Source organism: Leopardus geoffroyi, chromosome D2 (genome assembly GCF_018350155.1).
Source record: "Leopardus geoffroyi isolate Oge1 chromosome D2, O.geoffroyi_Oge1_pat1.0, whole genome shotgun sequence".
In the NCBI taxonomy this organism is placed as follows: domain Eukaryota; kingdom Metazoa; phylum Chordata; class Mammalia; order Carnivora; family Felidae; genus Leopardus; species Leopardus geoffroyi.
The window spans coordinates 65,326,108-65,353,994 of NC_059334.1; the positions used below are offsets into that span (position 1 = coordinate 65,326,108).

At 40.2% G+C, this 27,887-nt stretch overlaps 1 protein-coding gene across 6 annotated transcripts in view; it reads right to left on the bottom strand.

The window, feature by feature from the left end:
• Positions 1–27,887, bottom strand: part of SORCS1 (sortilin related VPS10 domain containing receptor 1) — a 547,844-nt gene that overhangs the window by 262,224 nt on the left and 257,733 nt on the right. For all 6 annotated transcript variants that reach the window (XM_045438838.1, XM_045438836.1, XM_045438837.1 and 3 more), the window contains exon 3: positions 15,093–15,192. In XM_045438838.1, the coding sequence (XP_045294794.1) occupies positions 15,093–15,192 (100 nt within the window). The remainder of the gene's footprint in view (positions 1–15,092; positions 15,193–27,887) is intronic.

A 27,887-nucleotide genomic window follows, 5' to 3' on the forward strand; every position in this document is an offset into this window, starting at 1 on the left:
TAACAGCATTCTTCTATAAACGGCTAAAACCCAGAGTTATGGTTACTGCTCGCTTCCTCAAGCAGATGCTGTTGCCCTCCACGTCCCCTGGAGGAAATAACTGCGGCTCTAGGGAGATTATCCTCTTTAGTTAGTGTGTAGGGAAGGTGAATATTAACTAAGAAGCTTCCGAAGATTTTTATGCTCCTTGCCAACTCTACGTGTGGTTACCTCCTACAGGACCTGGACAGCCCACTTTTTGAGCTTTACATATGTCAATGTCAAAATGGAGTTTACGGTGCTTTCCCTGTTGATTTCAGAGTTGTTTTTTAGTTTTTTTTTTGTTTGTTTCCACATCAACTATCATCACGCGTGGGAATATTCTCAGTACATTTCATTCATATGTGATTATCTTACAGTTTACAGTTTATTATACGCATGCATTTGAGAAACAGGAACCATACTGTTCTATTACTTCTTTGGCAAATATGAGCCTGGGTTATTTCAAATGCCACTTAGCCCAAGAGGCAAAGGGAAATTTCGAGTTCCAATTTAGGTCTAGTTGGAACAACTTCCTTTCTAATGCTTCTTTTACATCTCTCCCTCTTATAATTTTTACACTTTCTACTATCCATTTCATATAGAAAAAAATGTAAAAAAAAAGTGGGGGGCAGTCAGGAAGTTTATTCACTTGGGCCCATGTGTCAACTCTTAACAAGGTAATTTTGTTGTTTTGTTTTGTTTTGTTTCGTTTTGCTGGCAATGCTGCTACAGAGGAAATTGCTTGGAAGAAGAGGATCTCTAAGGAATTGAAAGGGAGTAGTGGCCTCTGCAGAAAAACCTGGTGTCGAGAGATTGAATGATGATGTATTTCAAAGTTGAAAAACAATGATGGAGTCACAAGGTCTAATCACAGCCCACGCTAGGGGAAGACAAAGTCCATCCCAGTGTGTATATGCAATGATGTTAGAACCATTTCTAAGGTGTGATTTCTCCAGGGACCACCCTTTAGGATAATGGGGTCTACTTTTATCTATCTATCTACTTACTTATAGTTTATTTATTTAAAGTTTATTTATGTGTTGTGAAAGTGAAAGAGAGAATGATCAGGGAGGGACAGAGAGAGAGAGAGAATCCCAAGCAACCTGCACACTGTCAGCAGAGCCCAACACAGGGCTTGAATACATGAGCCACTGACATCATGACCTGAGCTGAAATCAAGAGTCAGATGCTTAACTGACTGAGCCACCCAGGTGCCCCCGATGGAGTCTAAGTAGATCCCTGCACCAAATATTGGCTAGTTGTCCCGCTTCTCAGGTCATTGGCCACAGGTGTGATGGCAGGACAGGTGCATGTCTGATATGCATTTCCTCTAGTGGAAAACAATAACCCAGAGTATACAAATACAGACTGTGAGTCACAAAGGCAGCATACCGGGCTACCACGAAAGCTCAGGGCCAGCCCGAGGAGTACTGCCGGTTACAGGATGGAAGGACAGAGCTAACAAGTGCTAAGATGGTTACTCTGTCCATCCTCCTGCCAGAGCTAATCTAGTCTGATTATTGCTGGCCACTCTCATCTTAGAAATATTTAGGGAGAGAAATATTTAGGAAGAAATATATTCATAACCTTTCTTTTATTTACTCATTTATCTATTCATTCCCTTGTCATTTATTAGCAAGTATTTCCTGAGTTCGAACTGGGAAGCAGTACTGGGACCTGGGGTTAAAATGAAACTTCCTTGGGACTGTGTATGGAGTCCTTTTCAGATTTCTGAAAGTATCAGATTTAGCCTGTAAAGGTGTCAAGGCTATTATCATGAAATGATAAGCAGGAGGCTGAATGATTTTATACAAGCTGACTTCAAATGTGACATATGGCTTGCCTTTACATTTTCTCCGTGCTTCACATTTTATCTGAGATTATATAATTCATACTTCAAACACAAAATTTATTAAAGGTCTATAGAGGAATCAGCACTTAGTCTCAAGAATACTATTAAAAAGTAACCTCCCAGACAAGACAACTGTAGAAATACTTAGGAAGTGGTGATAGAAGGAACATAGGTAGGCCAGGGTACCTGGATGGCTCAGTCAGTTGAGTGTCCAACTCTGGATTTTGGCTCAAGGCATGATCCCAAGGTGGTGGGATCAAGCTCCACATCGTACTCTGCACTGAGTGTGGAGCCTGCTTGAGATTCTCTCTCTCTCTCCCTCTCTCTCTCTCTCTCTTTCCCTCTTTCCCACCCTCCCTCTCACAAATAAATTTAAAAAAGAAGGAACACAGACCAGAAATGCAAAGACCTGGGTTCTGCTTAAAGACTACCAGTCACTAACAAGGTTTCAAGTAGTAAATACTTTCTCCACCCACCCACTGTTTTTGTATGGATGAGACGATCACACACACATTTTGAAATCATTTTGAGAATATATTCTGTGTCAAATACCCAAGGTGCTCTTGTCTCTCTCTCTTCCATATAAATGAGATTGGGAAAGAAAGAGAGAGAATATGAAAGGAAGGAAGGTGGAAAGGGAAGGTTTGGGGAGTGAAGGAAATGAAAGCAGCAGCAAACTAAGCAGTTGTAGACAGGTAATATCCCATTTCAACACCGCTCTCTCCCACATATTTATTTCAGAGTTCTTTGTAATTCCCCTGAGTTGGGTTTGTATAGGAGGAACATAATGAACCATGGATGAAACTTTGTATTTGTAATACGTGGAGCCAAATGCTTTGGGTTTGATAATCTTCTGGGTTTTGTCATATGAACTTAACCAGTTTCCAGTGGTTTCTGGGTAATGAAATGCTGACATGGATCTCCAGGGAGCCAGATGGCTTCCCACTTGCTGCGTTACCCCTCCCAGGCTCTACCAAGGTCTGCGGGGTGGGAAAAGGGAAATGTGGTGGCTCGTGGGAAATTTTAAGCCCTCATACAAATATAATCTTTACAAGTCTATAAAATTTCAAATAGTAAGGAGAGGAGAAAGGGGGGGAGCATAATATAACTGCAGGAACCGTTTGCTCTGCAGATGCAAGAATTAATTGCATTCTCTCAGTGTGGTTCACATTGTCCGCACAGGGAGAAGGTGGGAGGGAGAGGCCATTTCTACAAGAAGAGGACAGTGCTTTCCATCAAGCTTTAACTTGCTTACCTCTGGAATTTTAAACTAAACAGGGAAAGGCAAATTTCAAGCTCCATTTACTCTCAGCAAATTGGGACTTCTGGTCTCAATCTGAGTATAGAGACTTGTTCCTGGGCCACTTGTCTCTATGTTTGCACGACAGCCATTTCTACTAAAATAACTGGGTCACTAGAATTTGTCTTCAAACACCATTAAAATGTCAGCAATATCATACTCCCAGCATACAGAAGGTGGGGATACGAAGAGCGGAACGAGTGACAAAGGAGGTGATACACGTCTGAATACACTGCCATGCCTGTTTCCCTAAATAAGCACATCTTAATTTGCTGGTCTGGCAGAAATATCAATCTTTTTATGACGAGCATCTGTGATCTCATATCATACAAACTACTTCCAGCCCTAAAAACCCTGATCTCAAAATCCTTTATAGAAAGGAACTTAAGTTGACCATCCTGGCGCTGTGCTGGTAACACATATAATGTGACATATAGAGGGCTGGTGCCTGATTTCCTGCATGCTGGGATTGTGGTCTCTATCAGCTTGCTACAGAGCAGGTCCAGCTACACTTAGGGCACCGTGGCCCTGCAATTAGTAACAAATCACCACCACCAAGTAACTGGAGAGCTCTGCTGATATGTGAATCTGGGATAAACCTGTAGGCAGTGACCCAAATTTCGCCTAATTATACCATTTATTTAAGGTCTTCATTTGTGTCAACACGAAAGGTGATTTAATTGAAAACTGCTGTCCACTCTGGTGGTCTGCCTCTTTTTTCTTCCAGAAGAAGCATGCGTTTCCATTTGCAGGCCATTCTCTTCTTGTTTGGGGAAGAAAAAGAAGATGGCACTAAAGAAGAAGGCATCCTAGCAGTTACACTGGGCAGTCAGCCAGAATTACGGCAAGCACTGCAGGGGTGAGTAGCAGTAGATTTTAATTGGTGCCTGGGGGTAAAGGTCAGCTCTCTTGGAACAATGGATATCTATGGTGGTAACTGACTGAGTCCTCTGTGGGAGTTTGTAAATGTCAGTAACACACTTCCACATGGAAGCACAAAGGCGTTGGGCCCAAGGAACAAAGACAGCATTCGGAGCTGTCGGAGAAAATATGTGAGTCTGTCGGGTGAAATAGTGAATTAATAAAGCATAAGGGGCAGAGACACACAAACATACCACATAACATAAATTCAAAATAAAGCAGACTGCTTCCCCTATCAGACAAGTGCCTTCCTAAGACCCAACATCTTTTTCCTCAGCAGAAGTTCGGCTGTCTTCCCGGACGTCCTCTGAAATTCAAACTCTACCGATACTTGAGTCAAGCTGGTTGGGCTTAGCTCCTAAAGCTACTTCATCCGAATGAAATTTGGGTTTGCTGAAAGAGAACACCAGCATTTTGCTAAGAAGTTGTAACTCTTCCCTCTCTCGAGAGAAAACCGCATCCCTCTTAGCAGTAGTAAAGGAAAGGATGAGTTCCTGTCCCCGGAAAAGATGAACACCAGAAGTGTTCAGTGGGAAGGGGATCGCCCTCCCAGCCCCCTACAAATGCTACACTGGTTCTCTTACTGCACTGTTTCACTCGATACTTCTCACTTCCCTGTCATCCCTGACAGTCACCTACTGCCTTAACCTGGGCGCTCTCCTAAGCATTCAATACATTTAAAGACACTATATTTTCGAAATCCACAATTCAGATAAGCAAAGAACCACTTTGAGGAGCACTTTTAGAATGCAAAAGAGTAGGATGTGTAACTTATATTATCCAGTTATTAAGATTTCAGGAAATAAAAGGTGTAGTACCTGTGCCAATGTAAACCCACGTTCATCTCTACCTACGTACCTCTCCCTTCAATCTCCATTTTTGCAGACAGTGTCCTGTTTTATGCACGTGTGTATCTCTACCACCTAGCACTAAATAATGTTGGTTCAACTCGATTACATTTTTCTGTTGTAAATGTCAGGACCCTGCATCATACCAGTCTGCTTCACTGAGCAATTTAAGCCCCTCTTATGCTGTTTTCCTGACAATCCCAGACTACATTCCTCTCTAAACTCTTAGAGCCTTTGTCATTTGTACCATGCAATCCATCATCTTCTGACTCGCACTGTTCTTTAATTGCATCCCTGCAGCAGGATGGTAAATTCCATAAGGGCAATGCAAGGTTCACACTTTTTTTTTCTTTTCTTTTCTTTTTTTTTTTTTAACATTCACCAATGTGCTTGCAAAGAACTGGGCACAAGCCAAGTGTTCAATAAAATGTGTAAATTGATTTCTTAAAATTGTACCTCCAAATCTCATCAGTAGTTCTGAATGACAAGTAGTTAAGATAAATGCTGAATATATCAGTATTGATCAACTACAATAAGGTAAAATTTACTTTTATTAATTCAATCTTAATAATGTCACCACTGGCCATTTACTGATTTCATAAGCAAGACAGGAAAAAGGTTTATAACAATTGAAAAGACATTGTGTTATTATTTTAGAATTAAAATTCAGCTGGGTCATGAAAGCATTTTTTTGGTCTAATTAGTCAATATAGTCAGATGGAAATGGAAATTAGCATGTTTAAGAGTCAAAATAGGCACATGCTTATTCATTTAAAATCTGCAATCAAAGTTACATGTATGCACTGTGGTCTATGAACACTGGTTTCTCTCAAGACATACAATGAAAGACAGTTTTCATCTTTCTCCCTTCTCCTTTGACAAATATTTGCTTCTCTGTGAAGCCTTCATTGAATCCCCAAAGACAGAGTTCTATGTACACAGCTATTAGGATACGTAAGTTCTGTACTGTAGTTGACTGTTTATACATTCATCTCTTCTACCGGACTGCACGATCCTTAAGAGAAAGGACAATGTCTTATATTTTTATTGTACTTCCTAGCTCTTAAAAAGATCTGGCACAAAATAGACATTTAATAATTTTGGTTGAGTTGACAAATGACAGCGTAGGCAATGCCATGTCATTTGAAGGCGATAATAGTGGCCACAATGAGACTAACATTTATTGAACACTTGCTATGTGTCAGGCACTGTTCTTCTTTGCCTGCTTTTGATTCTTCTCACAACTGCCTTATGATATTGACGCATCATTCTATTTTAGACATGAGGAAACTATCACAGAGAGGTTAATAACACACACACCAACAAATAAAGCTTTGTCTAAGGGCATACAACTAGTATGTGGCTTGGCTGGAATTTAAAGCCAGGCAGACTGGCTCCAGGGTCCATTACATGAACCATTATACCACAACTAATGATTCCACAAGGCAAAAATTTACAGTGACCACCTTCAAATGACAAAATGTAGCTCCACCATGACTGTAAATAGGTGCTGAGCTGGAACACCTGACAAGTGCAGAAATCACAAGGTGTCCATGTAAATAGAAGAGGCCATGACACAGAGGGATGGGGAGCAGCTAAGAGAGGCGGCATTAAAAGGACAAAAAATCATTAAGTTGTGGGCGGCAGCAGTGATATTTGAATCTGCCGCTGGGGAGCTGGGGAGCTGATCGAGGCCTCCTACTCCCCCACACTTGAGTCATAATTGTGTTTTCCCTTCTGGCAAAACCAATTTCGGCCACAGCCATCAACATCCTTTACCCCTTTGAAAGCACTCAGGAAGAACAGAGAGATAAGGGTAAATTGTACTCCCTTGGAAAGTCTTAATAAGTTCCCAGTAAATTAGCCTTCCTCTCTCTCAGCGATCTCAAGAGATTCTTAATCTACTGTTGAAAACATTTATAGTTTTATTATATTTTTTTCTTCTAACTTATGCCTTCACTGTGCGCTTTGTATTAGCTTTCTCTCATCAATGCTTTGTTACTTTAAATGCTGTGCAGTCGTCTCTGCCACCTTCTCTCTTGGGTTGACATCTGTGCCTTTCCTCCTACACCTCTTCTTTTATCTGTGAAAGACTGTGTATTCGGAGGTTTCGTTTTTCCTGACTCTAGTTTTTGGATTCATCCACATCATCCTCTTCTTCACTACAGGAATGCTCATTCCGGGGTGCCAGTTGCCAGGCAAGGAAATACTTAGTATTCTAGTCCCCAAACGCACCTGTGCACACGCACACACACAGCCCCAGGAAGCCAGAAGGAGAGATTTCTCTCTCCCAGTCATCAAAATGTATATCCCATAGTGCAGGCCTTTTTACCTCCGAAGATCTAAGCCCATCCTCTTACCTACAAATTACAGTATTTTTTCTGCATAAGTTATTTTCAGTAGTTGACTTGGAAGGTTAGGGAATGAGAAGTACACGAGCAGTTAGGGACCCAGTAAAATGGGAGGTGGATGCCTAGAACAGAGGAACAAAACCAACAGAAAAAGATTTGGTTAAGAGAAAGGTCAGGTCAGAAGAAGGAATGTTTAAATGGAAGCGATTTAGCCTCTGAGGCTGATGGTATTCTCTTAATTTCTCCAAGGGGGGAGAAAGTGGTTTTATTAAAGGCTCATTGACATTGACTTTGTTTTTCCTGACAGCACCGAGAAAGCTTGAGGCAGATCTGATATATTGGAGTGAAACATCCCCACCCTAGTAAATATGGCAATTTCCTGTAGCGGCCGGCATTCATCTCCATCCATCATGAGAGCAGCTCGGGCTATTCACTAGAAACAAATGTTCTAGATACAGTATGTCAAACACCGGATGATGGAAACCTCTGAGAAGCCACAGGGAGTATGCTGGAAGCAAACAGACCAGAATGTTGAAAAGACCTCTGACCATTTTCCACAGCAGAGCATAACTTGGAACCAACCTGAAATGATGCATTTGACCTTCATAAAAGGGTAATGGATGGGCATTTAACATTAGGCCAGCCAGACTTCAGAGAATACAAGTTCTAATAAGGACAGATGATGAGGCAAAAATAAATTAAAAAAAACAACAACAGATAGCTAAATTAAAAAAAAAAATCTGATCCCCAAAGAAGGCTGAGCAGAGGGTCTATTATGTGTATTTGAAGAATGATCGGTGTCTGATACAGGCTTCTTTCCCTTTTTGAAAACTTCTGCTCACCTGGCCACAAAAGCAACCTACCTTTTCAGACCCAGTCAGTGGTACAAGAAAAACGCAATCTCCGGGCCAGTCTTACTTCATCATATTTGGAGACCAATGCAGACTAGATCCATCCTGATTAGATTCATTTGTTAAAAAAGAACAAAACCAAAACACAGAGTTCTAATTTTTTCCTCAGTGTGATAAAGAAACACCACCTGATGCCAACTAGAAAGCATTATCTAAACTTAGAAAAGGTTGATCTGTGGATCTATCATCTTTCTACCTACCTATTTAGCTAGCTAGCTGTGTATTTTTTAAAAAAATAATCATAATAAACTCTGAATTTTGAAAGCAATGTTGTGTAAACTTGATCCTCATACACATATAACTTTTTAAATCAGCAACTCATGATTAATATGTAATGTATTAGATGCTTATTATATGTGATAGACACAACATCTTACAAATGAGGAATAAGAAATATATGGTGTTAATTATGCAAGAAGCTTCTTTCCAGTAAAAAAGTACTTAGCAATACTTAATACTACATGAAATAAAACAGTAATATACTACTTAACTGGATCAGTTCTGAGAAAATTGGTATATTATCAACTTGCTATGTTTTTTACGTTAGTGTTAGACACAGATAAAGTTTAATAAAAATCAACTAGGTGCTACTATAAACATAATGTGCTGAAATCAAAAAGATTATGGTTTTATTCATATTTATTTATTTATAAATGTTATCATGGGTGCTTTGATTCATATAAAATTGTACAAGGTACATGGCTGTTTCAGCTGTAGTTTAGTATACAGAGGATGGATGGCCTAGATGAGTGTTTTTTTCCCCAACTCTGCTCTATGGAGCCCAGGAGTCCCAGGGGGCTCCCCAGGGCCACCTTGGGGTACTGAGAGGGTTTGCTCGTGGGCCCAGCTCCTGGCACCCTGCTTGTTTCAAACAGAGCACTTTGCACTTAGTATTCTGTAGCTTGTCTGAAACCCAATGGCTTGGATGACTCTTGGAAAATCACCCAGAGGGGGCGGGAAATGTACATGCAGCATGTTTTCTTGCACTTGATTTTCTTTCTGAATGCTCAAGAAGAGAACAGAACAGAGATTGATGGACTGAAACAGCACATACACTCAACTGTTCCCAGGAAGGATCAGAGGAGATGATCTCTCCCTTTAGCCATCATTGCCCAGGTTAAGCACAGGGAAGTTTGGAAACTGCCACTTCCACTACGTCTCTGAGTTCATGGGCTGCTCTTCTTCATGAATGAAATATATGTTATTTTTAAAAGATTAGAGGCAAATGCATGATCTTGTGTACAAAGGGACAGATAAAAGAGTTAGGGCGGAATGAGCAACTGCTGAGTATCTGCCAAGGGAAATGTCATGTACCCCCTTTGATGTATTATACAATAAACTGGTTCCCCTTGGCCTCGCCAGATAATGTTGAGGGAGTGCTATGCAAAGTCCTGGCATTTTAAATATTAATCATGCCCTTCTTGGCTAGAAAAGATAAAATTATACATTTTGGCCTAGAAATAACTAAAACCTACAGGGATTTTTACTATCCTTATTTATTCACTTGAAAGAATTAATTTCATAATTAGAGAAAAAAAAAACGAGCGAAAGCTGGTTTTACAATGTCCTTTGCTTTTCAAGTTCCAGCCGAGGAGCCCAAAAGCCAACCTAAGTTTGGTTCAAATCCTCAGCCATGTGTTGGACATCTACCATACGCCAGGATGCTGCGCTCGGCCTGTTACAACCTAGGAAGCTGATGAAGGTACTTTATCCTCTCTATGGCCTTTCATTCTAAATGGGGCATTAGACAGGGTCAAGACCAACTACTCAGGAGTGACAGAAAAGTGCTAGAAAAGAGAAGCAGATGCCTGGAAAAGAAAAAAAAAAAAAGAAAGAAAAAAAAGGAGTGAGAACATTTCTTTAATGAAATTGATTAGATTTTGTGGAACAGAGGATATTTGACATTTACCTTAAAGGTCTAATTAATGATCTTAGATTCTCACTTGAGTTGCATGCGACCTCAGGCAAGTCTCTAAATTCTAGGGACTCAGTATCCATATCTGTTAAATGAGAAAGCAGAATCTGAATACCTCTAACAACTTTTAGGCTCTGATTCAATGATTCCATATTTTTCCCTAAGAGAAGCTGGCAGATATTATCAACTGCATCTTTTCTCTGTCCCCATAAGTCACATGCATGACATCTATGTCTATGTCTATGTCTACGTCTATGTCTATAGCTATATCTATATCTATACCTATCTGTATCCATATTTATCTACACACACACACACACACACACACACACACACACACACCCCTCCCAAGGAAATGTCAAGAGGAATTAAGCATACCCTGGATATAAAGAGAAAAGACAAGGAGTCAATAACCAAACGCTTATTTAGAAAGTGCCACGTACAGTAAGGTAATTAAAACCTAACATCTGGAGAAAATGCAAACAGTGTTTAATGCTGGCATATACCAAGAGACCCGCAAAAATGATCAATGCGTCTGAGGAGCTGGGGTCCTATTTATAGGATGAAAGTCTTGGAAGGCTCTCTCAGCAGGAATAGTATTAATTAAGTGGTGATAACACAGAAAGGAGAAGAAACTGGGGTGTGGGGGGGCACAGGAAATATAAAGAGCAAATACTCTCTAGGTTTCTTCTTTGCTGAGAACAAAGTGCATGGAGAGGACAAGGATATAACAATGAAACGAACTGTATGTTCCAGGTTAAAAAACAAAACCAAACACCTTTTTTTCTTATTTTACCTCTCAATGAATTCCACTTGGGATTTTGTATTCTTTAATCCTCGAAGATGTTATACAACACCTCATGAAGGGAGAGCAGCTAAGGCTGGTTGGGGGTGATGGGAAAGGTATTGCTGATAGACACACACAGAGTTTAAAGAGGTTTTCTTTTTAGGCAGAATACCAATAAACTCAGTGAGAATTTAAGATTGAGACCAAGATTTCAGCATCGATTTTGTCTTTCTTTGTTACATTTGTATTAGTTCTTTCCATCACCCTCCACATCCTAGCTGCTCATTTCAGGTGCATGTTAAATCATCCTTTCCCATAGATGATTACACGTATGTAGCCAATAAACCATTGCTGACACCAACAAGCCTTGGGATTTATCATGGGCTGGGTTGGGGAGCGCTCTCCTCTGGAGACGTGGTGATAGACAGCTAGCCTGCCTCTCCTCCGGCACCAGGATCCACTTATCCTTATTCTTCTGGGCCTATTTCATCTACCCTTTGAAAGAGGGAGCTAGGACAATACCTGGGAACAGGCTTTCTAGGTCTCTGAGTCAAGATTTCCTAGACTGCCCTATGATGAGATTACAGTTTTTACTGTAACAGACGTATCCAAGGAAAGCTGCTGTCATTTACAGCAGGCTTGCAGAGAAACAGCCAATGGATGATCATTAATTTAAACTGTAAATAAGGGCCTGTTTTGTTCTGGACTCTGATCCCAGGAATGCCCCTAACAAGCTGTCTGCAAAGCCAGGGTGTCATGCCCGCTGTTGGAGCCACGTTGATTGAAGAACTGTGCTTGTCCTCCCAAGCAGCTAAAAATAGCAATAAGGATGTGAAGGCAAAAACAGGTTTCTGGGAATGCAAGGCAGTTACCCTGATGTCAGTTTTATTCCAGTTGCTCCCACTGATGTGAAAAGCAGAGAGACATATCTGGTACAAAAGATGTTAACTTGCTCGATGGCACCCTAGAGACGGAAAAGAATTAATACAACCCTACAAAGGAGTCTGCCTTTATACTGGAGGACGCAGAAGTCCGAGGAGAATCGGAGCGAACTTGAATGCTTTTGTCCTGCATAATTAATTGAGTCTGATATTTCTTTATTTCTTCTTCTTTCTTCACCTTTTTAAAAAATATAAACTCTCATTGATTGGGGGAAATATATTCACACTTTAAAATGTTGTGCAGGTACTATCTCTTTGGTTGGAGTATGTCCCTTTTGGTGGGGGGGAATACATATTTCATGGTGATAAATTCACCTCATAAGTAGAGAAACTGTACACAAATATACTGCTATGTCAACATTATTGATTTCTGCACCATTGTAAAGACCTTCATCGTCCTCCAATATTTCTTAAATCTATCAGCGTCTCAGAAAGTGACCCTGAAGGCCTCATTTATCTGTACAGGAAAAGATCCTTTGGCTCAGGTTCACCCTTAAACGGTGTGAATGAAACAGTGCGGGCCCGCCTCTGCTTCTAGAAGGTAAGAGGCCCGGAGAAAGCTGTTCTCTCAGTCACGGACAATGACTTCTCTTTCTCTGGAAATAGGGTCTGCCAAGTTTTAATTTTAGCTAAATGCCATGGCCGGTGACTTTTCACAGTCTTGCAGATGACAACAGACTAAGTGTGCAGCGGCTGATGCTGCACACCGAGGGACGTGAGTGGATCGGAGGGCAGGGCTCCTGGCTGTGTTCCCTCTAAGCTTCCCTTCCCACCTTAGGAGCCACACCTGGGCTTGAGAGGCTCACTTTTCAAGCTCTGCTCCTGCCGACAATGTTGGAGCCACTTGCTCTGCTGCTACAGAAAATCCTATGCTCACACTCAGTAGTTGGCATCTTATCTTTTTTTTTTTTTTTAATAATATGCCTCTCTAACAGCATCAATAAAACAGGGACTTATCACTAGATTAGAACAATTCTAAAAACAATTTTGAGGTCTCTTTCAGCTATAAATTCCTTTGCTTTTGCCTCTATCACTTTGCAAAGGGGAACATGTAAATGTCACACCCACAGTCATCTGTTAGGTGGAAACAGAGTCAAAGGAACTTTCAATGACAGAAAGTCATATTCCATTTATTACTAGAATACAGGACCTTTGAGGGTGGAATAGTGATTTATTTCTCTTTGTATCCTGTGATGCCCACAGATTGTTGACTCTTAAATGAAATTAATTAAAAATGTGAAAGTGGAGGAAAAATCAATAGGGGATATAAGAATTGATTCAAAGCTAACCAACAACTAAATCTCATTATAAAACTAAAGGATATAAGTTCAGTTGCTCACCTTAGGACTGTATACAGTAGGTCAAATTGTTTGGATGTAATTGCTGATGATGGACCAGTAATTAGCCAGTCAGGGGAAGAAGGAATGTTCAACATACACCTCTACATCCGTGACATTGACATTACTGAGCTATGCTGTTCAATATTGGGGCCATCAGCCACAGGTAAATGTAAAACACATTTAAGTTAAAGCGAAATTAGATTTAAAACCCAGTTCTTCAGTCACACCAGCTATATTTCAAATACTCAATAGCCACAAGTGGTTAATGTCTCAGGTGGTGGACAGATTAAAGGCACATTGCTATCATTACAGAAAGGTCTACTGAACATTTCTATTTAGGGAGGATAGTCACTACTATTACTTCTAATAATTATATGAAGAAGGAGGAAGAGGCAGATGAGAAACAAATAATAAAGAGAAGACATTGATAAGAGGCTTAACTGTTCTGTCCTAAACACCTGAAATGCCTCATTTCATATGATAGTTACCACTATTCATATGAGGCAGGAATTGGAATTACCCCTGTTTTAAATTCTATGACACTGCTTGGAGACATTAAGTAAATCGCCATAGTTTATACACTTCTTAACTGGTTTAGCTGGGTTTGCATTCAAGCCAAATGATGCCAGAGTCTATTTCCACTGCTTCTACTGAAGCACTTGAAATGCTTAGGGCCAGAGGGAATGTTACACTTGACAAAACTGGTTCTCAATCCTAGATACATACCAGAAGCATCCAGGGAGCTTGCTCAAAGTACAGTTACCTGGGCCCTAATCCAGAGCAATGGGGGTAAGACCAGGGCTTGCACATTTGGGAATCAACTAGTGCTTTGGATATGCAGCCAGAGTTGAGGAATGATGGTTGAGAGATGTTCTCATCTACCTCCCATAGTTCAGATAACAAAACGCAGAACCTAGCCAAGGTCACTAACACTTAACTATTGACATATCTAAAGCGAGAAACTGGATATCAGTGCTACCATCATAAAAAAATATGGCTTCTGACATATTAATGGACAACAATTTTCTCTTTCCGGATGGATACTGTTATTTCATGCAGTTCACACAACACTTAGAAACTGTATGTCAGAATTCAGAATCTGACAATGCAAGTTTACAAACACCAAAGAATGGATGTGGTGCCGCTCTCTCCTCCTGAGACAAATAAGTCTTTATCATTTAAAAGCAAATGTTTTCTTCTTTGAGAAAGTCACATCTCTTTCAGAAAAGCAGATAAACCCTCTCACTAGGAGCAGTAAAATGCAGAGGCAACAGTATGGCTGACAACCAAGAAAACTGAATTCTAGTTCCTGTTGCACCCATAACTCTGCAATGGGGCAAAGCATTACCTTTCACTGAACCTTAATTTTTCTCATCTAGAAAATTAGGGTGCAGTTTATGACAATCTCCATGGTTCCTTCCAGCAGCGCCTCCGTTCTGACATTTGTGTGCAGGCTGAACATACTTTAGCAATTAAATGTCCAACCTGCTACCAGAGGACACATTCACTTCAATTCTATTTAATTTACTCACATCAGGGGAAAACAGGGGCACTTCAGAGGAAGACCCCACCTCTTTTTCTATCTTGTCAATGCTGCTTCTGATTCTCATGACTGGTCGGAGCTCTTGCAAGAGAGTCAGCAGCATCCACTCAAGGATTCCTTGGAGCTGCCTTTCAGAAATGGTAATGATATGCCTACCTCTCACCCTCCTACATTCACAGCTGTTGCTCTGGGAATTATGAGAAATCAGACATTTTACCCCCTTAACATCTGTCAACTCATCTTTACACCTCTCCTCCCAGATTAATTGTAAAATCATGGATTTTTAGCTAGCTAGAGAGGCTAGCCAGCCAAGACACAAGTCACGTCACGAAGAAACAGTGCACCGAATATACATATCTTACCTTACGCTTGTTGGTAGGACACACGTAGAGATAGCTTAAAATTGTTTTCAACCCAACTTTATCATTCAGCTTCTCATAGGTTGTTCCATAATCAGTTGACCTATAATTCAAAAGGAGCATTAATGAGGACAGAAGTATACGTCACTTGGCCGCTTGTCAGTATAATGCATGTTTTACGTAGTAGAATGGCTCTCAGGAGGTTTCTAGATGATTCATGTAGTATATAATGATGCTTAATTATGTACACAGTGGCATCATGTGAGTGGTTAACATTTGCATTTAAATTGAATTGGTAAAAATTAAAACTCCATCTCTTTACTGCTCCTTAATGTACGTACTCTGCATAAAATATGTGGTTGGTTTTAAAAGATTAAGAGATGAGAGTGTCTCTTGAATTGACCACATAAATGAAGAGTTTTGGCAGATTTGACATTTTCAAACTTTTGCTTTATGTCTGGCACCGTGGAAAAGCAGGTTCTCATGATTTATCTACAAATCGTGTTTCCTTTCATGAGTCATAGAATATATGGTGGATCAGTCCCTTCAAAGGTCATTCAGTCTTTTCCTATTATTTAAGAGTAAGAAAACATCTTAATAATAAGTGAAATTTCAGAATCTTATTTGGTGGCCTTTTCTGCTGTTAAGCAACCTTCGGCTGGGAGGACATTACTTCTTGGCACTGACCCTATATATTTTGGAGATTCTCTCATCTTTATCTAGCCCTTGGTCAATAACTTATTAATTCTGACTGAATCAATAGGCTTTAATCACCTTCTCTATCAAAGTTTATTACATATTTCAGAATTGTAATCTTATTAGATCATTACAACCGCGTGCACGAGGGAATATTATCTGTATTTCAAGTAAGAGGTTGACAGAATTTAAGTGACCTATTCAAAGAAAACAGCTGACAAATTGCCAGCTAGTATTTGAATCCAGGTGTCCTGGCCCTAGGTCCCGCATTACTTCTATTAAACCACAGTTTGTTTGTTTCTTTGTTTAAAATGAAGGAAACGTAATTTCCTCTTTGCCTTCTTTTTACATATAGGAGATTCCCAATTCATTCATTCATTCATTCATTCACATTTGTAGAACTAAAATGTACCAAACCTGTGCTATGTACCAGGGTGCAATACATTGCCCCACTTTCAAAATCTAACAACTTTATTTGAGAGGCAGAAATATAAGGTTATCATGTGTTAAGTTCAATGTTACAGACAAGAATTAACAAGGCTTAGGGGTGCCTGGGTGCCTTAGTCAGTTGAGCATCCGACTCTTCATTTCAGCTCAGGTTATGATCTCACTGTTTGTGAGACCAAGCTCCTGACAGCATGGAGCCTCCTTAGAATTCTCTCTCTTCCTCTCTTTCTGCCCCTCCCCTGCTCGTGCACGCTCTCTTTCCCTCTCAAAATACATAAATAAACATCTTTTAAAAAAGAATTAACAAGGCTTAGAAAATAAAGTTGGTGTAATTGGACATGTAAAAATGTAACTATTTTAATTAATCTTTGATATTAATAAAAGATACAAATCCCTACAGGTCATGAAGACTACATAGAAGGTGTTTGTGTTAACACCCGCATCATCACACATTAAGAACCCACCCTGGACCAGGCACTGGAGCAAGAAAGCTGTATACACGATCTTGGAATTAAGGAATTAACAATTTATTCTGGCTGGGGATCCAGGGAATTTTATCCCTAAAATTTATACACATATAAACTATATATATGTATATATATATATAAAAATATAAATGCATATATATAACTATATACTATATTTTAATATAAATATTATATATCTATATATAATTTTATATAATTTATTATATAATATTTATAATTCATAATATAAATCATAATTTATTATATAATAAAATATCTATAAATATCATAGATACATTATAATGTATATCTATAATTATCTGTAATACCTATCTAATAATTATCTATAAATAAACATTATAGATATATTGCTATATAACAAACTATATACTTTATATTATAAATTGTAACTATTATATAATAATTAAATACAATTCTCTAATAGTCAACACTTTATAGAGTTTAGATGGTGCTCCAAATCAGTGAAGATTGGGGTATTATGTAATGTTTCTTGGAAGAACTAATGCACTTGAAAATGGAAAATGGGTAGAGATTTAGGAAAGGGAAGTAATCAGAGCATGATGAACTAGAAGGCACCTTGTGTTACCCAAATAAATAACTGGCTTTCTTCTGGACCAGCCTGTTCTCTAGCCCAATCAAACAAACATTGGCTTGATAGCCAAGAATATTTGAAGAGCAATCAAAGCTTTCACAGATCTTATCCGTGAACTACAGCACACTTCTTTAGATCTTCCTTCCATATTCATCTTTTTCCCCTCAAACTCAAGCTGATATGAAATTTCCTCTAGCTCTCTGAAAAACTTCCAAGACTGCTTTCTCCACTTGCCCAATCTTGGTGTTTGGTGTATCCCTCCCCGCTCCCCCCCCAATCCTAACCAGGCCTTACTAGATCAAGGTCATCTCTTTCTTAAGACTTTCTTGTCTCTAAAATGTCACTAGCCTTTCTCTAGCTCTTTTCTTCAGATTACTTCTTCTAATCATTATTTTGAACAATACTCACAAGTTAAGAACAAACAAATAGAGGCAAAATCTATCATGGGGGTGGCTATGCCAGGGAGACAGGGTATGCTACACTGACAGGTGCTGCCTAGCCATAGGTGGACATCAGTAGGACAATGTTGGAGATGAGAGAACGGTTCAGTTTTACTGGTGGGATAATGGAAATGGAGGCCAGAGAAGTAGGAACAAATCTATAGAGGGGCAATGAGTTTCTCATCATTTTTACCAACTCAACCCTTAAGATATTCAATGAATATGTTTACATTCAAAAAGTATACTTTACAGGGCAAATGAGGATGATCCCTTAAGGACACTACATGGACTCACTCGTGTGTGTGTGTGTGTGTGTGTGTGTGTGTGTGTGTGTGTGTGTTTAGCTGAATCTCAATGTAACGACAATAATAGAGTTACTAGCTTACATACACATTGGTAACTTTTTTTCAGAGAGTTTACAGTATGTTATTGGATATTTTCCTTTTATTATAACATCAGCAGTACAGATCCTTCAAGGTATCTGCCATTACTGTTTAATGCCATCTCTTGCCCCTTGATTTTTCAAAGCTCAGAAACTGAATAAAAATTTGTTAATTCTCAATTTCAGCAGAGCTGCATGTTTAGGCATTATGGCATAATAATAACTGATAGATGGAGAGAAGGGAAAAAATGATGCATTTCTACACACACAAAACAGGACATACTAGCAGGTGTTCAAGGTTGTCCCACAGAACTAGAATTAGATGGAGTGTTACATGTGTCCTGGGTAAAACTAACAATCAGCCAGGATAGATTGGTTCAAGGGTACATAAATAAAAATATTTACTATTTCCAAACCAATTGGTAAATAGTTACTGCACTAAGTTCTCTGAGTAGCACTTCTGACAGCCTTACCACATGGCCTCTCCCTTGGAGGCCTCCTAGATTTCCTCACAGTCCAGCAACCAAAAGATTGAAAGCTGGCACAGCAGAGGTCCTCAAGAAACTTGCTCAGCGCTAAGATGAGCACCTGCTCTGATTGGTTAGTGCTCATGCCAATCAGACTGAGCCCTGGTGGAGGAGACAGTGACCTTGGAGAAGGCACTGCACCCTGGAAAGCAATTCCTAGTGCCCATCTGCAAACTCTCCTTCGTAGCTAACAGATGCTTACAGTTATCCTAACATGGTCAACAGTGGGGACTGCAGCCCCCTAGGGACCTGGGCTCTGAAAGAACGGATGAGAGACAGACAGTTGAGCAGCAGGCTGGCTGGTGAGCCAATATACTGGCTGGTAAATATTTTAAGTATCATTCCTAGCTATGAGGGAGAGGAGTGTTATCCAAGATCAAAAAAAAAAAAAAAAAAATAGGAAATGCTTTATCAGGCAAAATTTAATGTTCCTTTACTTCAGACATATAAATTTTATTATTCTCACACACATATATCTATTTTGCTAGTTTAATATATACTGTGAACCTCTTAAATGCATATTCCATGAAGCATTTTCCAAACATATTTGATTAAAGGATTCATTCTTGAAAGATAGCTAATTAAATTAGTGTTCTGAGCAACATGCTTTGGAAAAGCATATCAAAGGCAAAACTAAAAGCAAAAGATTATGAACCTTGGTTTTATAAGAAAAGGAGAACAATAAAAATATTTAAACCAATCAAATCTTCAGAGAAAAGTGCCAGCCTATGCTAATAATAAAGTGACTGCTGTTACAATATCCAAATTATAGAAAGAGCCTAAATGTCCATCAACTGAAGAATGGATAAAGAAGATGTGGTTTATATATACAATGGAATAATACTTGGGAATGAGAAAGAATGAAATCACGCCATTTGCAGCTGTGTGGATGGAACTGGAAGGTATTATGCTGAGTGAAATAAGTCAGTCAGAGAAAAACAGGTATCATATGTTTTCACTCATATGTGGAACTTGAGAAATTTAACAGAAGACCATGGGGGAAGGGGAGCGGGAAAAAAAGGTACAAACAGAGAGGGAGGGAGGCAAACCATAAGAGACTCATAAGTAGAGAAAACAAATTGAGGGTTGATGGGGGGGGGGTCGGGGAGAGGGGAAAATGGGTGATGGGCATTGAGGAGGGCACTTGTTGGGATGAGCACTGGGTGTTGTATGTAAGCAATGAACCACGGGATCAACCCCGAAAACCAAGAGCATGCTGTACACACTGTATGTTAGCCAATTTGACAATTAATTATATTAAAAAATAATAATAAAATTTTAAAAAGTGACTGCTGCTGTCAAGGCCAAAAAAAAAAAAAAAGTAATGTTAAAAAAATATAACACGCAGAGATGTATTTAAGATGCAATAGAGGGGTGCCTGGGTGGCACAGTCAGTTAAGCGTCCGACTTCAGCCAGGTCACAATCTCGCGGTCCGTGAGTTCGAGCCCCGCGTCGGGCTCTGGGCTGATGGCTCAGAGCCTGGAGCCTGTTTCTGATTCTGTGTCTCCCTCTCTCTCTGCCCCTCCCCCGTTCATGCTCTGTCTCTCTCTGTCCCAAAAATAAAAATAAACGTTGAAAAAAAAATTTAAGATGCAATAGAAACAGCCTTGACTTCTCAACTTGTATCATTTTTTAAAACATTCCAAAGCAATTTTTTTCAAGTTCTGTTTATAGGTTGACTTATATACAGATGAAAAACAGGCTTTCTGTCAACACCTATGCCATCCAAGAAAAAGCTGAAAACTTAAAAAAGTAAGCATTCCAGGAAAGTAAATATGCAAGGGATTAAATCAAGGTGCCATTGGTTTTGCTTTTGATCCTTAATCCTTACACTACCTTTTTTGCAAACATCTCTTAAAAAGTGACTTTTAGAGCATTTGAAAGTATGTCTTTATTTAAGTGTTTACTATATTCAAAGAGCTGAAATGAGTTTCCTTGATGGATGGAGAAAGCACATTCAGTGTATGGCCCCACCTACCTTCCCAGAGACCTTATGATGTCTTTCAGAGGGTAGTGTCCCAACACACTCAAAGAAGGTAAGGACACAGAGCATGACTAGTTTCCACAGAAGTGGTCGAAATAAAATGTGCGATTGTATTTCCTGTGCTATAATCTGATACCATCAAAGAGACAATAAATAAGCACAGAATCATTTGTAAACTAAATTAATCCATAAAATCCATTCATTGTGCTGAACACAATGATCGGCATGTAATAGGCAATCTCTAAATGGCAGCTTTTGTTTATTTATCACTAATTTTTTCTTGATTGTTTTTGGTATTCTTTACCCAGTACTCACCAAAACCCATAACATGAACCCTCAAGAAGAATCCTAGTCACAAAAAATAATTTAGATTTAGCTTTCTTAGAAAATATTCATGAAGTTACTACCATTAAAAAAATACCATTTATTTATTTTTGGAAACAGAGAGAAACAGAGCATGAGCTGGGGAGGGGCAGAGAGAGAGGGAGACACAGAATCTGAAGCAGGCTCCAGGCTCTGAGCTGTCAGCACAGAGCCTGATGCGGGGCTGGAACCCACTAACCATGAGATCATGACCTGAGCTGAAGTTGGACGCTTAACCAACTGAGCCACCCAGGCACCCCTACAATTTTTTTTCATGTTTATTTATTTTTGTGAGAGACAGAGACAGAATGCGGGTAGGTTGGGGCAGAGAGAGAGGCAGACACAGAATTCGAAGCAGGCTCCAGGCTCTGAGCTGTTAGCACAGAGCCCGACACAGGGCTCGAACTCACGAACTGCGAGATCATGACCTGAGCTGGAGTCGGATGCTCAACTAACTGGGCCACCCAGGCGCCCTCCCTACCATTTTTAAATGTAACCAAATCTAGTCTCTCATATTTTAAAGGTTATGTGTGCTAGTAGCTTTGTGTGGGCCTCAAATTGGAGAAGTAAGGGTAAGAATTAGAATTTGGAAGTGAAAGATCCCACACTCTGCTTCTATAATAACTGTTCCAGGATTTCCACTGTTGAATGGACTATTATGCTTAGGAAACCTAATAGGGAACAAAAATGAGTGTTTATCGGGTGCTTAAAATGTGATCTAAGCTCTTCACATGCAGAATCCCATGAGATCGACACTGATACTAATCACATGTTACAGATAAGGAGAATCCAGGAGTAGAGTCAAACTGCTTAATGCCAGAGAATTTGGAAGATGACTTCTAACTTAATTCCATGCTGTACTGCCTCTCTCAAAAGCCACAAAAGAAAAAGAAAACGTATTTACAAAATTTGGCTTAGCATTTCTTTGTAAAAGGAATATGAACTCAAAATCTTTGATGTTACATGGTGCAGACCAAAACCTGGCTTTTCTTCATATCAGGTAAAAGGACAGAGGGCCTGCCAGAGAGAACTGATCTTAAGAAAAGCATAAACTGCAAACTGGTGCAGACACTCTGGAAAACAGTGTGGAGGTCCCTCAAAAAATAAAAAGTAGATCTACCCTATGACCCAGCAATAGCACTGCTAGGGATTTACCCAAGGGATACAGGAGCGCTGATGCACAGGGGCACTTGCACCCCAATTTTTATAGCAGCACTTTCAACAATAGCCAAACTATGGAAAGAGATAAATGTCCATCAACTGATGAATGGATAAAGAAACTGTGGTTTATATACACAATGGAATACTATGTGGCAATGAGAAAGAATGAAATCATGCCATTTGCATTTGCAGCTGTGTGGATGGAACTGGAAGGTATTATACTGAGTGAAATAAGTCATACAGAGAAAGACAGATACCATATTTTTTCACTCTTATGTGGATCCTGAGAAACTTAACAGAAGACCATGGGGGAGGGGAAGGAAAAAAAAAAGTTAAAGAGGGAAGGAGCCAAACCGTAAGAGACTCTTAAAAACTGAGAATAAACTGAGGGTTGATGGGGGGTGGGAGGGTGGGGAAAGTGGGTGATGGGCATTGAGGAGGGCACCTGTTGGGATGAGCATTGGGTGTTGCATGGAAACCAATTTGACAATAAATTTCATATTAAAAAATAATAAAAATAAAATAAATAATTTTCAAAATAAAAAAAAAAAGAAAAGCATTAAAAAAGCCTCTCACAATGATAAGAGAAGGTATGTCTTTCATCCACCCTAGCTCCTAGTAAGGTTAGAAAAATGGAAAAAGTAAGTGGGTCAACTTGTTAATTATTTGACGATGTCTCAGGAAGACTACCAAGATGCCATAGCTTAAGAGAAAGATTAAATACTTGGAGTCAAACAAAAGTGGACACAGAAACTCAGTAGCTGAGTAACCAGTCAGTGCCTGGTTTCCTAAACAAATAAACTTCAGACTTCCTTTGGACAAGTCATATTTACTTATTTATCTAACAAGTTGGTGATAGAATAGATGTCTAACTCTTAATCTCCCTGCCTTCTCTGCCTGCCCCTGCCCTCGCCCACTCCAGCCTTGTTATTCCATGTATCTGGAAAGCTCTTTCCCCAAATGGCCCCTCATTTCTTTCTGAACATCTGTCATCCTGTATCAAATAGCATCTTCCCACACCCCCAGCACACTCAATCCTCCCTGGCCTTTTATTTTCTCTCCATAGTATTTATCCTCATCTGATAGATTTCTACTTACTTTTTTATTTTCTGTCTTCCCCCACCAGAATGAAAATTCCATGAGAGTAGAAAAGATGTCTGTTTTGTTCACTTCTATCTTCCTAGCTTTCAGAGGAGTGCCCCGGACACATCAGGCACTCATAATTTGTTCTTGACTGACCGGCTGACTCAGTGGAAGCTTGCTCCTCTTGTGTGGTCAGTTGGACTTCTACTGAGTCAAAATTAAGAAGCTTGCATAATCTGGCCAGGGTGCTACAGTCCTGCTATTAACAGAGTCAATCAGCTGTGTGGGGTACCATGGGACCTGCATTGGGAGCATGTTCTATGCTCCTCTACTTGTTAATTAAGAAGCGCTTGCCTAGCATCTTAGACTACTTGAAGTGCCAGAAGGGCAGGGGGCTTATGTTTGGTCAGCCCCAAATCTCCAGGACTCAGGACAGTGCTGGCACATCAGGTGTCTTCTCCATATGGAAGGTGAATGAAGGCATGAAGCCTGATGGACACTCAATGGACCAAGAATGAGTCAGACTACTTCTTCAAAAAGCTTTAGAAAGTATCCAAATAACCTGACCTCCTCCTCCTCTCCCTTCAGACCCCAGAGAGGTAACATGCCCTATCCCAGACCCATCAAGCCATACTTCCAAGGTCACAAAGCAAAGACTTGAGCTGTAGAGGGAAGCCTGGGGACAGGAAGCAAGGAAGCATAGGAGCATTACTCAAATCGGCGCCAATGAGATATCCTGAAAGTGGAACAACATTCACCTCTAAATCAAGCAGCTGCGGCTTCTGTGTTTTGTTTCTTTCCTAAAATCATTAAGAGCAGCCACTTTCATTGCTCCTCATGCATTTGGCGGCATAAAAATAGCTTCCAAAGCCAAAGGCACATTGGCTGCATCGCAGACATTGCTCCTTAATAACTTAGGATGCATGAGGTTAAAGCAGTGAGAATAATTTAGGGTTTGGAAAATGTTTGCGAGTGAGTCGACATTTAAATAACTTCATTATCATGCATTGACAGATTTTTTTAACCTGTCAGTGCAACTGATATTTCTATTACCACGTTATAACAAACCCCTGCACATTTTAAATACAGTCACCAGATTCCATTAGTCTACCCACTGTCAAGAAAATATCTCCAAATCCATTTTTCATAATACCTCAAGAATATAATAGGCAATCTACATCAAACGATGACGTGGACCTGAAGGAAATTGTCTCCTGCTTTCTAAGGATTCTGCCGTGAAATACGTTTGCCTGTCAGCCTAAACGTATAATTTAAACGTGCTGCTGAGACGTTATGGTACATCCTGAGCTGAACAAGCTTCCCTCTGTTTCTTGGATACCCTGAGCTTCTCAGGTTAATTGGCAGAGTTAGAGAGAAGGGGGTTAAATAGTAGATTTAGGGAGAGGAACAACAGCGTGCTATAAAGATATTTCCACTCTGCCAGAGGTCACGGGATTTCCAATTTATTTTGCTCTGGGATTTTTTTTAAAGTTATTTTTTAAATGTAAGGGATGGGTACCTTTGTGTCCATAAGGTATAAAAGTTCTTGCTCATCTTTCTGGTCTTTCGGTGCCATTGTCTTCTTTTCCTTGTGGGATTATCACATTGTGTTCCTGAAGTTTCTTTCTAGCCACACAGGGTAGTTGAGGTAAGAACCCGGAATGCATTTCAATGTGACTCTATGTATCACGGAAAGGGCGGCGATATAGTAAACAACACATTTCCACACATGCTTCTGCTGGGGGTAATAAGACCATTGGTCTATAATACAGCGAACACCAAATATAGGGGTTACTTTTACCTCTGAAGTATCTTTAGATTCATCTTTCGAGCATAAAAATAAGTAAAATTTGAATTTTAGCTACTTTAAGTTGTCAGGTAACACTGATACCTGGATCTCTATTTTGGCTATATATTGTATTGAAACTGTCAATGCTCACCGTTTTCTGTGTTAATGTAGACTGTGCTCTCCAAAGGCAGGAGTAGTTCGTATTTACCCTTTCAACCTTCTTTCTGCCCATTTCTCTTTTCAAGGCTGGATTCAAACATCCTTTCCTTCACTGAACTTTCTCACATCCCTCTGCAGAACGGAGCTCAGACTCAACTGAACATCTCCTATATTGTTTCTATATTCTGCCATATATAACCTTGTCTGGTTCTCCTCTCCCCATCTGATACCACCGACTAGAGAGCACAGTTCATTTATACTTACTCTTGTGTCTCTCTCCAACATGACAGCTACTTCTTGAAATCTAGAATGGGCTCAAATCATGTTGCTGAGTGAATTGAACCCCACCTCTCTTTTTTAAAAATTTTTTTTTTCAACGTTTATTTATTTTTGGGACAGAGAGAGACAGAGCATGAACGGGGGAGGGGCAGAGAGAGAGGGAGACACAGAATCGGAAACAGGCTCCAGGCTCTGAGCCATCAGCCCAGAGCCTGACGCGGGGCTCGAACTCACGGACTGCGAGATCGTGACCTGGCTGAAGTCGGACGCTTAACCGACTGCGCCACCCAGGCGCCCCGAACCCCACCTCTCTTAAATGTTCTCCTGTCTTATCAGAAAATATAATTGGAGAAATTCCACATTTGGTTTTTGTATTTCTTTTTGGAGGATAAGGGGGCAAGGAAATTTCCGGGCTACCACGCCCTGAGTTTATGTCAGGCAAGAGTCATTAAGAGACATAAATATAAGAGAATTTAGGGGCTTACTTAGGAAGAACTCATACAAATGTGTACATAGAATGTATTATGCATTATTAATGTATTCTGTATAAATATGGCAATGGAAAACATAATATATATTTATTAGTTACACAAAGATAAATTTAGGAGGGGAGGCATGTCTGTTCAGCTTTACCAAGGGCTCTCTCTTCTGATAGGACCCTAATCCTCAGGCATTTCTGATCCATTGCACAGGGCATCTATCCTCATGCTGAGGCCACATCTTCACAGGCCGCATTACCACACACTCATAACTACTTGCCAAATTGCTTATGAATAATAATACTGAACACTGACCGAATGCTGAAAACATACCACACTCTGGCTGAGGACTTTACAAGGATTGGCTCACTCAGTTCTCATGGCACTCCATGAGTTAAGTACTGGTATGATTTACATCTTATGGATGAGGAAATCAAGACTTAGAGAGGATGACTGACTTTCCCAATGCTACATGGCAACAGAGCCCGATTCAGACCCAGGCAGCGAGTCCCCAAAGCCAGCATGCTTAACACAAAGATGTAGCAGCTTATGCACTGGAGTTGTGCTCTTTTTTTTTTTTTTAAATTTTTTTTTCAACGTTTATTTATTTTTGGGACAGAGAGAGACAGAGCATGAACGGGGGAGGGGCAGAGAGAGAGGGAGACACAGAATCGGAAACAGGCTCCAGGCTCTGAGCCATCAGCCCAGAGCCCGACGCGGGGCTCGAACTCACGGACCACGAGATCGTGACCTGGCTGAAGTCGGACGCTTAACCGACTGCGCCACCCAGGCGCCCCGAGTTGTGCTCTTTCTAAGGAAGATAGTCTGGGGGAGAAAAAGAGATGGGATTTCCCAGTGAAGCACATGGAACTTAGGTCACCTGCCTCTCACACAATCAACCACTACTGTATAATCTCCGCCAGTTATCATCCTCAAGTCAATTTTGTGTTTGAATAAGGACCCCTTAGCCCAAGTATGTAATAAACTAAGACTCCAGAGGTATTGATGGTACCAGGGGCCACGGTGGACTTTCGCCCTGGTTGTGTAGAGTGTCAGACAGGAAATGGCACGTATGTGTGTGTGTGCACGCGCGCACACACACACACACACATATGTATATATATCGCTTCTTTTACCATCCTTGTCAGTAAAAGAATTTGAGCTGCAATTGCTTATTGTCACATGTGATTTCTGCCAGAGTGCTTTACTCTCGTACATGACACACTGTTTTGCTAAAGAAGCACTATATCTGTCCTGCCCTGGGAATATGCAAACTTTAGTAAATGTTTCATTCATTGTGAATGAAGCCAATGTTACTCGGTCCTCCTAGCCCTTCAATCAGCACATGCGTATGAAACTTGTGAAAAAAATGTATTCTGGAAGCCTAAGCAGCTACACACTTAGCGGTGACAATGGGCTTGACTTGATTCCCTGATATTAAACGATCGAATTATCCTGAGGTGTGAGTTGTTCTCTGGGTGTCATGGTCTAGGGTCAGATAGTCAGGTTTTTTTGTTTGTTATTTTGTTTTGTTCCCCCCCCCACCATAGATGGAAGGAACTGCAGCCTCACATGATGGTGCATAACTGAACTCTTGCCACCTTCAGTATCCTAACCGTTAAGTGACTGAGAAATGAATGAGTGCTTCTCCATGTGTAATTGGAGAGGACTGGACTAGCTGATCTCTAGCCTTGTTTTCTAACATTCAAGAATTCCTGTAGTTGGAGGAGTATGGGGGAACTCTGATCCATAGAGGAGCCAACAACATACTTCTGAGAAGTAAAGCTTAGAGAAAACTCTCATCCCCAAATTGTAGGAGACAGCCAGGGGTTGGAGTGTTAAGATGGAGGTATATCCTTCGCCTGTTATATCTTGTCTATTTTCTTTTTAGTTTCTTCAAAAGTGAAATGACTGAGCCTGGTCAGAAA